Source organism: Procambarus clarkii, chromosome 49, assembly GCF_040958095.1.
Source record: "Procambarus clarkii isolate CNS0578487 chromosome 49, FALCON_Pclarkii_2.0, whole genome shotgun sequence".
Classification (NCBI taxonomy): domain Eukaryota; kingdom Metazoa; phylum Arthropoda; class Malacostraca; order Decapoda; family Cambaridae; genus Procambarus; species Procambarus clarkii.
In genome coordinates, this window is record NC_091198.1 from 33325436 (window position 1) to 33339408 (window position 13973).

Genomic DNA, 13973 nt, shown 5'->3' on the forward strand with positions numbered 1-13973 from the left:
CTCCAAAAACCCTGTGCCCGAATGTCAGCCCAAGACATGTTACTGAAGACAGAATCCACAGCAGCAAACTTATGAATGACATTGGCACGAGCACAGACCACAGGCTGGTTGGACCATATAACCATGCGGACGACCTGGGAGACCCGAACCCTGGAACAGGGAAGGAAGGAAACCAAGTCAACCCAAAGTGAGTCCCCGGGCCATCAGGGCCGTGGCGCACAAGTAACAGCGGAGAGCCGCGACCGGACACAACACATGATGCACCCCAGCCTAACCAGCCAAGCATCAACAACCCAAGGGCCCCTCCGCAAAGCAACAGTCTCATTCTTCGCCAGAAAAGGAGATGGCTGCAAACAAACAAACCTAACACCAGGATCAAAAGAGCAGAAACCCTTGCGCTGGAAGAGAGCATGAAGCTCCGCAACCCGACCCACAGAGGCCAATGCCAACAGGAAAAAAAGAGCCTTGGAAAAACAATCTTGAACCGAAGGGGCCAACACAAACTGAGGTTAAGAGAGAAAGGAGAGCATCCGGTCCAATGACCAGGAGAGCTCAAGCAATGCATGAGCAGACCAGAGGTCAAACAACGCGAGACAGCTTGTGGTATGGTGTGGAAGTAACACCAACGCCAAATGCAAGCTGCAGCGGCTCCGCCAGCGTTGCACGATACGAGGCGACAGTACTCGTCATAAGATGACGATCCTGGAACAATCACGAAAGGAAGGACAAAACAACCAGAACAGAGACAGCAGTACACCTACGAAGGGACAAGAAATACCAGAAGGACCGCCAGGAAACTTCATACTGCTACCGAGACTTAATACTTAGGTGGGACACCATCAATGAAGCCACCTGATCACCACACAAGTGGTGATAGACTCGAGTCAGAAAAACCAAACGCAAAAGACTCTATGGGAAGATCAAAACAGCCACGTAACAGACTGGACCGATCTGCTGAAAGAAGATCGGGAAAACAGGAAGGCGCTTGGATCCGGACACAGAGCAAGCAGCGCCTGATGGTGCCCAGATTGGGCTGGCCATCAAGGAGCCAAGAGGACTACTCTCCCTTAGTAAGTCTCCAAGCGAACTAGGACCTGGAGCAAAGGAGGAATCTGGAGCGATGGACGATATGCACGAAATGGTGCCCCTGCACCAAGAACGGTGGACGATATGCACACAACGGTGCCTTCGCACCAGAAACCTAATATTATTTTATACAATGCAAATGTATGGAGAAAAATGTAAAACATGTCTTTAAATTTTGTTTATATACATTATTGTACTGGGTTTTAAATACAAAAATTTACCAGAATAACGTCGAATGTGAGATGTAGGGACGGATGGATATGGCCAAGAAAAGTCTCTGTGAATTTGCTTTAATGATGCTACAAAATCATCAACACGAGCAGCTCTACTCCGTTCTCTCCTCAGCCATGATACTAATGGAAAATCCAGATGTGCTGCCATTGTTCCCAGATCTCGCAGTCGACAGCCAAGTAATAACTTCTGTGGAGAATAACAAAACAAAAAACATTTTAAGTAAAATATACTTGAATATTTGTAATTTACATTTCATTTGTCTTGAATATCAATTAAATAACCATTAGGTATGGTTCTGAGGCAATCAAAAAATCAGCGTTGAATGTAATGAAACGTCATTTTCTGGGTGAGCCCCTGGAGGCCACCTGGAGCTTATCGGGATAATGTATTTTATATTAGACAGGGACATTAGCTATAGAGTTCAGATCTACCAAGGACCAGCGCCAGAACCTTGGCCCTTCAGAGAGGTTTCAGGAAGAAATGGCACTGGAAAACCCTCTTGTGATTGGGGTTTTCCTTATATGCCATTGACCGGGGTTAGGCACCCCAGAAAGGTAGGCATAACAAAACAAACACCACATGGTAAGAAACTAAAACAAAAAACGAACAGAGGTAGAAACTCCCTACAAACCCAAGCAAACAAGCAAACATCACACTTTACTGCCACGCCGCTCATCTGCACAGCCCACCCGTCCCCGAGAGGGGGAGGGGGCCCCCGAACCTCACAGCGCTGGCTGCCTAGCACCAGTTCGGCAGCTAAGCTTCAACCAACACAAAAAAAACGCCGACCGGTGGGAGGGAGGGTTGCCAGGGAGCCTCCAGGGCTCACCCAGAAAATGGCGTTTCATTACAATCAATGCTGGTTTTCTGTGGGGAGCCCCTATGGCTCCCTGGAGCTACATACCCAAAAAGAAGGAAAAAAACCAGCAATGAATGTAATGAAACGCCATTTTCTGGGTGAGACCCGGAGGCTCCCCGGAGCTTTACCGGCTGATATGCTAATGTCAGACTTTGGTATCAGTCATGTGTATGGAGTTCTAGGGCCTACCGGGGACCACGAGCCAGAACCTGGCCCCCTCAGAGAGGCAAGGGGAGCAATGGCCTATAGAAACCCCCGTGTGGTTGGAAGCATTCTATGTCTGCCAAGGACCGGGTCAAGCATCCAGAAAGGTAAGCATTCCAAAACAAACCCCTATTCTGGTGAAAATTGCTACCTAAGCCGAACTAGTGGATAGAACTCTTCAACAGAAAACAAGGAAACTAGTATGACGTCATACGTCACCGCGCCGCTGTCTGCGCAGCTCCCCCCTCCCCGGGAGGGGGAAGGGGGAGCCCCAGACCTCCCACGCCGGCTATCCACCCATCAGTTCTGAGGCTGGATGTCAAAACACGCGAAAAACGCCGACCGGAGGGAGGGAGGGTTGCCGGGGAGCCTCCGGGTCTTACCCAGAAAATGGCGTTTCATTACATTCAACGCTGGTTTTCTGGGGGGAGCCCCGTCGGCTCCCCGGAGCTAACTACCCACAGAGGAAGGTCAAAGGGACAGAACCGGGAGGCGGACACCACGCACCCCCCAAGGAGGCGAGACAACCGGCAGCAAACGCCAACCCTAAGCGCCACAGCCCCGAAAATCCCGGCAACAACACGAGAACCACGAGCAGCAAGGCCCCTGCACGAACACCAAAAATCCAAGCCCAAAAGACCGCAAGGCCACGTCGCCCAGACGGCAGCGAGAGCAGCAAAGCCACGAATGCCACAGGCATGAGGGAAGAACACAGGCAGCTTAGCCGCAAGAACACGGCTGACCACCCGGGACACTATCACCCGCGAACCGGGAAGAACAGAACCGGATCAACGCAAAACGCGCTCCGGACCCAAACGCCGTGGCACGCAAACAACAGCGGAGGGCCGCCACTGAACACAAAAACGACACACCCCCGGCCTGACCAACGAAGCACCAACAAACCCTGGACCCCTCCAGAATGCAGCAGCCCCACCCCACGCCAGAAAAGATGGAGACTGCTGCCAACCAAACAACCAAAACGCTAAAACCGAAGGAGCAAGAAAACTCAGCGACTCGACCCCCAGAGGCAAAGGCCCAAAGGAAAGAGCCGACGAAAAAACACACCGGAACCGAAGGGGCACTACCAACCGAGGAGAAGACAGAGCACGCTGACCAGAGACCAGGATGGTGCAAGCGGCGCACGAACAGGCCGGAGGTGAAACGACACATAAGACAGCTTACTAACGGTGCAGAAGCAACACCAAGACCGAAAGCAAGCTGAAGCGGCTCCGCCTGCGCCGCACGAAAAGAGGCGACAGTATGTGGCAAGACGACGGCCCCCAACCCCCACTAGAAAACCAAGCCGAGAGTAAACCAAGCTAACAAGAGTAACCACCTAAGAAGGGACAGGAAAAGGAAGGACCGCCAAAATACCCCATACTGCCACCAAGAGTAGCACGCAGGTGGGACACCTACCACGAAGCCACCCGACCACCAACCGGAGGCGAGACCACGAGGCAGAACATAAGCAGCCCCGACAAGGCCCCTCCGAGCCCAGGAAAAAGGCGGAGCCGCGAGAAGATCTCGGGCGCGACCACCGAAACCCAGGCGGCACAAGGAGATGGAACGTCTGCCGAACAGGAAAACTCCCCAAAGCATGCAAGCCCGCCAGGAGTTCAGAAACAACGGATCCAACGCGAGACATCGCAAGACCCCCCCCCCCCCCAAAAAAAAAAAAAAAAAAAAAAAAAAAAACGGCAGGGCAAGCTAGGAAACCAAAGAAGGCGGAAGGGTCACCGCCAGAACAGGACCCGAACCAAGGGGCACGAACAACTGCAATAGACCGAGACAAAGAAGCACATCACAGGACACAGGCTGACCAACGCCTAAGAACACACGCAGAACATCCCTGCTGCAGAGGAGGCAGGAAGAAAGAGCAGAAGCACAAAAAAAAAAAAAACCCAGGAGAACAACCAGGGGTGGACAATCAGGCAGGGACAAAAACCCCACGTAAACCCCAGGCACAAAACGGCAGCAAAGTGCCACTCCACAACCGGACACAGGAACAAGGACACGCCACCGTGAAACACGGTACCAATGCACACGTGCAGCAGCAGCAACAGGCACCACTGCAACATGCAACATGTAAATAGCAACTCCCCTCTGCAAAGGCAGAGAAACGGAGCAGGCAGACCCCAGACAGGGCCAACGGAGACACGACAAAACCCCGCAGGCCCAGAAACCTGCACCAGGCGACCGACGGCGGAGAAACCCCGCTCGATACCTGCTGGATGAGGTACTGGGAGCTCTTTTACACCTGAAGCCCGGCCCAAGGTCAGGCTAGACCGGCCAGAGGATGGCCCACCAGGCAGCTGCTAGGAGCAGTCCACCGGCCCACATACCCCCACAACCAGGACGGGCCGGAACTGCCATATGAAAACAGGTCAGTGCGCCCTGGAAGTCCACGGACGAACCAGCAAGAAGGCTTATGCTCGCAAGTAGGTCGTGTAACAAGCACAGACCTCTGATGGTAATACAGTGTTCCCCAAAGGTGCCAATAGCACCACTGCACTCCACTGGTACTATCCCACAAGTTCTACCAGATAGGCGGGACCCAAGAGCCAGAGCTCAAATCCTGCAAGCACAGCCAGGAGCCTTACCCGGTGAGTACAGAACCAACCCCACAACCCCCACACCTCACAACATTAAAAAAGGAGGGTCCCCTGAATGACTCTAGCATGGGTTGGACATGCACATGAGGGGGACAGGAAGGGGTGATAAAGGGACAGTCACTGGTGTGCGAACGGTCTCAGTCGTACAAAAATATACCTAAATAAAGACAGGTATATAAACACCGCCGCATCCAGCGCCCGGCCAAAAGATGCCAGACTGCAGAAACTCACCTGGTGAATGGTGGCACGAACTTGACACGGCTCAACCGTGCCCAGAAGAACTTGGGAGCACCGCCAGGTGAAAACGCCAGAGCCGGACCCTGCCGGACCCGCAGGAGAGCAAGGAGAGGCGAAGGAGGCGGTCCACACCCATGACACAGGGAAAACTGCGGTGTCCTCCCCACAACTGGGAACCAGGACACCCCCGGCGCAAAGGGGCACATACCGCAGCCAGGGAGAAGAACGAGAGGCGAAGCACTGTAGCAAAAAAGGGCGCAAAACACCAGCACTGAAACACCGCCCAGACCAAAACAAACTCCACGGCGCATGCGCATAACACGCTGGCCGAACCACACACCCTCCCTGCGGGAAGGCGCCAGCCAGGACTACTGCACGAGAAAAGTAGCCAAAAGAGGAAGCAGGAACAATAAAACCAGCCAAAGAAGCAAAGAGCCCAAAAAGGAACCCAACCGGGCGACAAGTAGCCCAACCGGGCGACAAGTAGCCCAACCGGGCGACAAGTAGCCCAACCGGGCGACAAGTAGCCCAACCGGGCGACAAGTAGCCCAACCGGGCGACAAGTAGCCCAACCGGGCGACAAGTAGCCCAACCGGGCGACAAGTAGCCCAACAGGGCGACAAGTAGCCCAACAGGGCGACAAGGAGCCCAACAGGGCGACAAGTAGCCCAACAGGGCGACAAGTAGCCCAACAGAGCGACAAGTACGAGGAGCCGACAGACGTTCCAATAATGCGGGAAGTAGCGAAAAACCTTCCCGTACCCTCGAGAACACAGAAGCCAACACTAGTCCCGAAGGCACATGAAGGCGCAGGCGCACCCGAGATCAGAAGTCACGCAGAACCCCATCGAACGGGGAAACATGACCAAAACACCGTCCCAAAAAGGGGTGGGAGGAAACATCCACCCACAGGACGGAACCAACTGACTCAAAGGCCAAGGAACCGAGCCCGGGGAGGGGCCGACGTCCAACAGCACGTACGGCGAGTGGGGAGGAAAGACCCCACTCCACGTAACCACAAGCCCCGCCTAGAGGGGGATAAAAACCCCCACGGGGCCTAACGGGGCCAAGGCCCCCCCAAGTCAGCCCCTCCCCAGCCCCGGGAACCTACACGACAGGCCCCGGGGCCGAGCCGTGCCCCCAAAGCCCCGGCCATACCAGAAAACCGGGGCAGCCGTGAAAACACTAAGGAAGGGAACCCACTGGCAGACTCATACAACACGGCTGGAGGAACAGGCTCAAATGCCCCCGTCACTACCCAGGAAGGGGAATTCCCCGAGACTGCCCGAGTCTCAACACCACCAAAAACCCCGCCCCGAACCTACAGACGGTAAGGAACCGGATGCAGGCAGGAAGGGTGATCCAGGGGAAAGACAAGGGGGCGTGGATGGAACCGAAGCAACCAACACCCCCAAGTCCCAAAACGAACTACAACGGGGCAGCCCCGGGGCTCCCGGGGAGGAAACCACGAGAACGTTGCCACCACCAAGGCTCAAGTGCAACGCCCCTGCTGCCCGCACCCGCTTTGTTAGCACAACTGGGTAACCGAGCCACAACGAGCAACCAAACTCGCAGGACTCCGGGTCGAAGGTGTCACCGACCCCACAGGCAGCAGACGGAGGCAAAACAGAGTCACCCAGAGACAAAGGGTGAGAGCAACCCTCAAACTTGCTGGAAGCGAGGGGGGGACTCTGGGGTCACATCCATCGGACCCGCGCGCCCCCAGGGGTTTCCCAGGGTCCCGAGCGTTTACTTTAAGAGGACTCGCGCTCAGGTAATCCCAGGCAGGGTACTGCTAACCGGCACCCAAAGCTACCAAACAACTTTCTAAGAGCTGAACCCCCGGGACGTGTACACTCACGGGGACCTAGCAGGGGTACCACCAGAAAATACTCAGAACACAAGGGACGCAAGGGGCAAGAACGAAGGCAGACCCCCCCACCAGGTAGATAAACAAAAAGAAAAAGAAAACCCCGCAAGAGGACAGCGTACCCAAGCGGAACAGAGCCGGCCGCTATGATTGGTAAAGACAAGCTGCACAGTACCCTGCGCCCCACCAGTGCAAACACTGCCCCTTACTCTAAGGCGAACAAGGGAGACAGAACACCCGAGCACACAAAGAGCGGCTGAAAACCTAGCAGTAAACGGCCAAGCAGGGGCAGGACCCAAGGAACTTGTGGAAGGTGGCCCCAAGCCCCCAGGGCAGTACTTACAGGGCACCTAGGGAAGGGAACCCTAGGCGCATGCAGCCCGAGTACTGAAGAATCACTCCCGGCTCACGCACCACCTAGAAAACAGACACCACACTCTAGGTACAGTGCTGAAACAACCACTGGAGCCGGAGCACATAACCATTGCCTGTAGCATCAGCCGAAGAACTGATGGGTGGATAGCCGGCGTGGGAGGTCTGGGGCTTCCCCTTCCCCCTCCCGGGGAGGGGGGAGCTGCGCAGACAGCGGCGCGGTGACGTATGACGTCATACTAGTTTCCTTGTTTTCTGTTGAAGAGTTCTATCCACTAGTTCGGCTTAGGAAGCAATTTTCACCAGAATAGGGGTTTGTTTTGGAATGCTTACCTTTCTGGATGCTTGACCCGGTCGATGGCAGACATAGAATGCTTCCAACCACACGGGGGTTTCTGTAGGCCATTGCTCCCCTTGCCTCTCTGAGGGGGCCAGGTTCTGGCTCGTGGTCCCCGGTAGGCCCTAGAACTCCATACACATGACTGATGCCAAAGTCTGACATTAGCATATCAGCCGGTAAAGCTCCGGGGAGCCGACGGGGCTCCCCCAGAAAAGGGAATTACCTGGGAGTCGGTCACCACAAACTCCTCAACACGAAGTCGAGACAACTGGCTGTAACCCGAGACCCAAAGCAGCACAAGAACGCCCAGGAGCAGGCACGTTCACCAAATAACGGGCGCCCAGGACCCTGTTTGATCTCCAAAATCCACACACCCAAATATGAGCCCAAGACATGTTACCGAACACAGCAGCCAAAGCTGCAAACTTCTTAATGTCATGGGTGCGAGGATAGACCGCAGGCTGGCTAGACTTAACACTTTTGCTTCCCCAGCATTCGCGCATAAGACTTTCCCCTTGTGCCCCCGGCGTTTCTGGTAATCGAGCGGCGACACTGAAAAGTGTCGCTTTTCAGTGTTCTGACCTTAATTTTTTATGTACGTGTTTCATTTTAGTATCAATGTGTTCGCAATAGAATGTTCTAGAGGAACACATGTATAAAATGTCACTAAAGCAAGCATGAGACCGGCACCAAATAAAAAACAAGGTCGCTCATTAGCTGTGAGGGCCAAACAGCGATAAAATGTTTTTACTTTTTTCAGGTTTGTCACCTCCACACTTGTCCTACATCGTTCCTTTTTGCATCACTGTGATCGCAATAAAATTCCATACGCGGACATATGCATATAAAGTCCAAATCATGGGCTCACCCCACCCACAATAACGTGGGAAGTCGACGAAGTGTTACCCGTTAGCGCATGCCCAACAGCACACTGGCTACACCCCTACTGAAAAGTGTATACTCTTTTTAGTGTTCTGACCTTAATTTTGGATGTACATGTTTCATTTTGATATCAATGTACTTACCAAATTGTGCCTCCGGGGGTTGAGCTTTGGCTCTTTGGTCCCGCCTCTCAACTGTCAATCAACTGGTGTACAGATTCGTGAGCCTACTGGGCTCTATCATATCTACATTTGAAACTGTGTATGGAGTCAGCCTCCACCACATCATTGCCTAAAGCATTCCATTTATTAACTACTCTGACACTGAAAAAATTCTTTCTAATGTCTCTGTGGCTCATCTGGGTACTAAGTTTCCACCTGTGTCCCCTTGTTCGTGTTCCACCCGTGCTGAAGAGTTTGTCTTTGTCCACCCTATCAATTCTCCTGAGAATTTTGTAGGTGGTTATCATGTCTCCCCTTACTCTTCTGTTTTCCAGGGATGTGAGGTTCAGCTCCTTTAGCCTTTTCTTGTAGCTCATTCCTCTCAGTTCCGGGACGAGCCTGGTGGCATACCGCTGAATCTTCTCTAGCTGTGTCTTGTGTTTAACTAGGTATGGACTCCAGGCTGGAGCTGCATACTCCAGGATTGGTCTTACATAAATGTGTTCACAATAGAATGTTCTAGAGGAACATATGTATAAAATGTCACCAAAGCAGGTGTGAGACCGACACCAAATAAAAACTAGCTCGCTCGTTAACCATGCGTGCCAAACAGTGCGATATGGTGCTGCTCTTTTCATGCTTGTCAAGTCAAAACATGTTTTACCACGTTCATTTTTGTATCAATGTGATCGCAGTAAAATTCCCTACACGGACATATGCATATCAAGTCCACAACATGTGCGCGCCCCACCCGCAACAACGCCGAAAGTCGCCAGAGCGTTACCCGCTAGCGTCCACCCATTCCAACACGCTTTACATCCGGTACACCCGAAAAACACATAGAGGAGATTATCGTTTGATAATGCTATTTTTTGTTCTACATCGTTCATTTTGGTATCAAAATTTTTGCAATAAAATGCACTACATAGAAATTAGAATATTAGCCCACATTGAAGAATACCTATGCCAATATCAACATAAAATATAAACTGTAATATCTTATTTATAAAAAATAAAAACTAACTTTCTGTACTTACATAGGGCTTCATTGTGATAGAAAAATAACTTGAGCATTCTGTGATTCACTCCACCTACTACAGAAAAAGGTTCTTGAAGTTGCTCAACAGATGTTTCCTAGGTGGAGTGAATGTGTTGCGAGTGATTACTTCTTCTCCACCCAAAATACCATCTTTCGATGGTATCTTGTGTAGCAGGGGTGAAGCACACAGTGCAATTCCACACGTTATGCACTTGTGTTTGGTGTCCCTTTTGATTCCTGGCTTGAAACAAACTCGACACTTTAGACGTTTTGGCAGGTAATTATGGCATATGTGAGGTTCCTGTTGAGACACACTGGTGAATCCACAATTCTTGGGTGTTTCTTAAGAGGAAGACGACGTGTGTCTAAGTTTTCTGTCACACCGGTCGCATCTAAGTTACCTGTCACACCTGTCTCGAGTTCAGAGTCAGATGAGAAGCCTTTGCCGTGTGGTGTTAAAGGGAATAAAGGCCGCCTCACACCAGATGGTTCCGGTGTTGACAGATTGGCAGCATCAGAACTATTGTAACACTGTAAAAGTGTTTGGTTTAGTTTATTTAAAATATATATAGAATATGAGTCAGAGTCAGGAATTGGAGAAGGTGCCAGCTTGGTCGGCCTGAGTTTCACACCTCTAACCGTTAATGACCCCAAGTGACCTGAGGTCAGATCATGCGAATTTCACCTTACTTCTACTAATCTCATAATTGGAGCCTGGTAGCCTTCAAACATGCCGGCGTTTAAGGAGTGGCTTGGTAGAGTGCCTCAGGCTATCTACTTGTGGGCGGAGTTAGTTACTAGGGTCCCCAATATATACTCATAGAGCTATCGATTCGAGAGCATTAGCATTAATGACAGAGAAGAACGGCAGTCTGCAGAGCAGAGGAGACGGCCCTAGCAGGGAGGCTGTCGGCCGGCAGGGCGAGACAGTCTGTCAACTATAGACCCCCCCCCCTCTATCCAGCTATAGGCAAACACTTGGTGAGTTGAACATTAAGGTGACTTGGTCGTGTTTTACAAGTGTTGTGTGATGATCAGGGGCAGTCAGTTGTAGTGTTCTCAGATTCTTGGAAGATGGCTCACTTTGAATATTAATCTTTAACATTTTAATTGGATTGCTTAAGTTATGATACTTATCATGAAAAATATAATTGTTGAATTTATTATTTAAATGGACTTTATTTTGTTCCCTAGAGATTTTGAGTTGAGGTGAGAAAGCCTCTGTGGTTACTGGTTTCATGGTTTAGAATGAGTACATGATAAAGAGGAGACATACTAACAATGACCTCTTGATAACATCTTTTGTGAATATTTGTGATACAGACAAGTTCCATTCCTTGTCTTGTATGTGATGATCTAGAATGGATGGTGGCAGCATTTCGTCTTCTACTATCTACTACTTCTACTATCTACTCTTCTACTTCTACCTATCTACACCTCTCTCTAAACTCTCACTTTCAACTAATGACCCTCCTCGCTCCTCCGACCTCTCTGCCTCTCACCCCAAACCCTCACTAATTACTTCACTATTCATTTCTTTCCTTTCGTTTTCTCTTATACGTTTGTGGCAATGATTCTGTATTCTAGAGTTCTCTCTAGAGTTTCGGGTAACTGATCAAGTTACGGCGCCTTGTAGTCTTAGCGCCTAGGTAGTCAAATACCTAGGTTACAAGGTGTTGAACGAGAGAGGTTGCCTTAGGAACTCTGGAGGGTGCTCTAGAATAGTTAGCTAACTGAGGACGGGATAACGGACTAGAGAGAGCTGTTTCCCCCGGCCTCGTTAGTTAACTGGGGGGTGGAATAATGGACAAGATAGAGCTATTTTCCCCAACCCTCATTACAATGTTGGCAGCGGTGTTGAACAATGTTGTAGGTAGATAGTGTTCATTTAACATTGTTCAGTCCCACGTGTCCTTTTGCCGCTCAGGCGCTATCATGGAGATCTTGACAGGTGTTTAACATTCGCGAGTTAGCGAGTTTTTTTTCAGGTTAGGAGATAGTGATTCTCTGGCGATATGTTTTAGTGAGTTTGTGAGTGTTGTGAAGTTCAGGGAATGTTCTCCAGAACTTGCGTGTGAAGTGATTTATGTTAGTAATAAGATTTGGCGATTTTGGAACTTAGCGGTTGGTGGGTAGTGGAGGTCACCCGAGTGTGACAGGTGACCTCGCATGTCCCATGGGGACATCCAGCCACCGCTGGTCTCCAGGTCAGTTGGGGAGTGGCAGGTGTAGTTCTTAAGTAGTTTAAGTGGTGGTTCTGCTCAGATTATTGTGATCGACTGTTTTACTCCATTTGAACGCAATAACCCGAGGTGTACTGGTCTTGTACAGCATGCTAGGGGGAGGCTTAGTATGTCAGTAGACTTCACGTTGGGGACGCTCGACGTTAGATAGTCTGGTCACAGGGGGTGGCAACAGTTTTGAGTTGTTGACCGGCGGAGAAGCTAGGGAAACACTCTGGGTCACGTAGGTGGCTGTAGGTTAAGGGTGGGAGTAACGGTTAATTAAGTACGTAAGATTAGGAACGGTATAGTTAAGTTAGGCTAGTGTTTTGTCTATTAGTTTTGATATTTATTGTGGAGATTGGTTTAGGTGACAAGTTAAAAGTAGTGACGACCTTATTCTCTCTCTTCTCTAACTTTACTGTTTTACTTCTCTACCTAGTACTGTTTTATGTTCCACCAAGTCAATTTCATTCAGTGTCAATTGGATTATTTAAATTTAAGTGTAGTCGTTGCTAGGAGGAGAGCAGTATGATTAGACTGTGTGAACCCTATACAAACTACAGGGTCACACGACATTTTGGGAGCACGGTATTGTCGCCTTTCTGTTCATTCACAGGTGGGAGCCAGAGGAGAAGCGCGACGCATATACAGAAGAGAGAGACGGCTGCTTGGTACCACACTCAGGGGCGTTCCTCACTACCACCACGACCAGCCCCTACCTGGATGTCAGGGCCACCACCACCACCCCAGGGGACCCCCGAGATACAGCCCTCTCGGTTGACCAACATTGGTCTACCCAGGATGGACCCCAGTGGACCCCAGGTCGTTCTGCAGACGACCCCAGACGACATAGTAAAGATAGAAGAGGAACAACAACGACTCCAGTCTATCCCACCAACATCGGTCTACCCAGGATGGACCCCAGGACGGACGGACCCCAATGGACCCCAGGTCGCTTGTCAAAGACCCATGGGAGGAGGAAGAGAGAAGAAAGAAGAGAGAAGAAGGAAGAGAGAAGAAGGAAGAGAGAAGAAAGAAGAGAGAAAAGAGAAGAAAGAAGAGGAGAAGATAAGACAAGCTGAGTGAGACACGATGCCTAGTGTCCCTTGCTGGTGTCAGCATCATTGCATGGAGCGTAATTGCAAGACAGGATCGTTTGCCTTAACTGGCCGCCCCTCCTGCAAGCTTGTTGCTCTGTTGAGTGATTCTTCCTGTGTCATGCGGACTTGATGTGGCTGTCAGAAGTAGCTCTCTGAAGGAGGCGTGCTGGAGCAACAGGGAGGAAGAAGAGTAGGATGGGATTTCTACTGTTGACAACTATATGAAGGTCTCGAACCTTGTAGTCCCCATAGCTGTGAAGAACCCCAATATACGTCTCTCATGGTGACTGACGTAGGGCCAATTACAGATCAGCTGGGACAACCGAATTCCACGGTCCTGTGCGCAGTTCAAGTAGTAACGGCTTTCTGGTTGACCAAGGGTTGTTGTGCGTTAACGACGGAGAAGCGACGGAGGCAGTTGTGTTGAAGAAATGTGGTACAGGATTATCTACAAGACCAAGCAGTGACGTCGCCCAGCCAGAGACAATGGACGTCTGTCTACATATTTCATTTTTAGAGTAGGATGATGTATACTTGTTTAGAAAGGATGTATTTTTTTTTTCGTTAATAAAGTTGTTGCACACAGCTAGCTTGCTTTAGCAGTGTTGCAAAAACTTTATTTCGGGGAGAAGGGGAGATGTAACACTGTAAAAGTGTTTGGTTTAGTTTATTTAAAATATATATAGAATATGAGTCAGAGTCAGGAATTGGAGAAGGCGCCAGCTTGGTCGGCCTGAGTTTCACACCTCTAA

At 50.6% G+C, this 13973-nt stretch overlaps 1 protein-coding gene across 4 annotated transcripts in view; it reads right to left on the reverse strand.

Annotated features, from left to right (window-relative positions):
* Rich (Guanine nucleotide exchange factor subunit Rich) overlaps positions 1–13973 on the reverse strand; it is a 567547-nt gene that overhangs the window by 119742 nt on the left and 433832 nt on the right. For all 4 annotated transcript variants that reach the window (XM_069303165.1, XM_069303164.1, XM_069303162.1 and 1 more), the window contains one exon: positions 1308–1506. In XM_069303165.1, coding sequence (XP_069159266.1) covers positions 1308–1506 — 199 coding nt within the window. The remainder of the gene's footprint in view (positions 1–1307; positions 1507–13973) is intronic.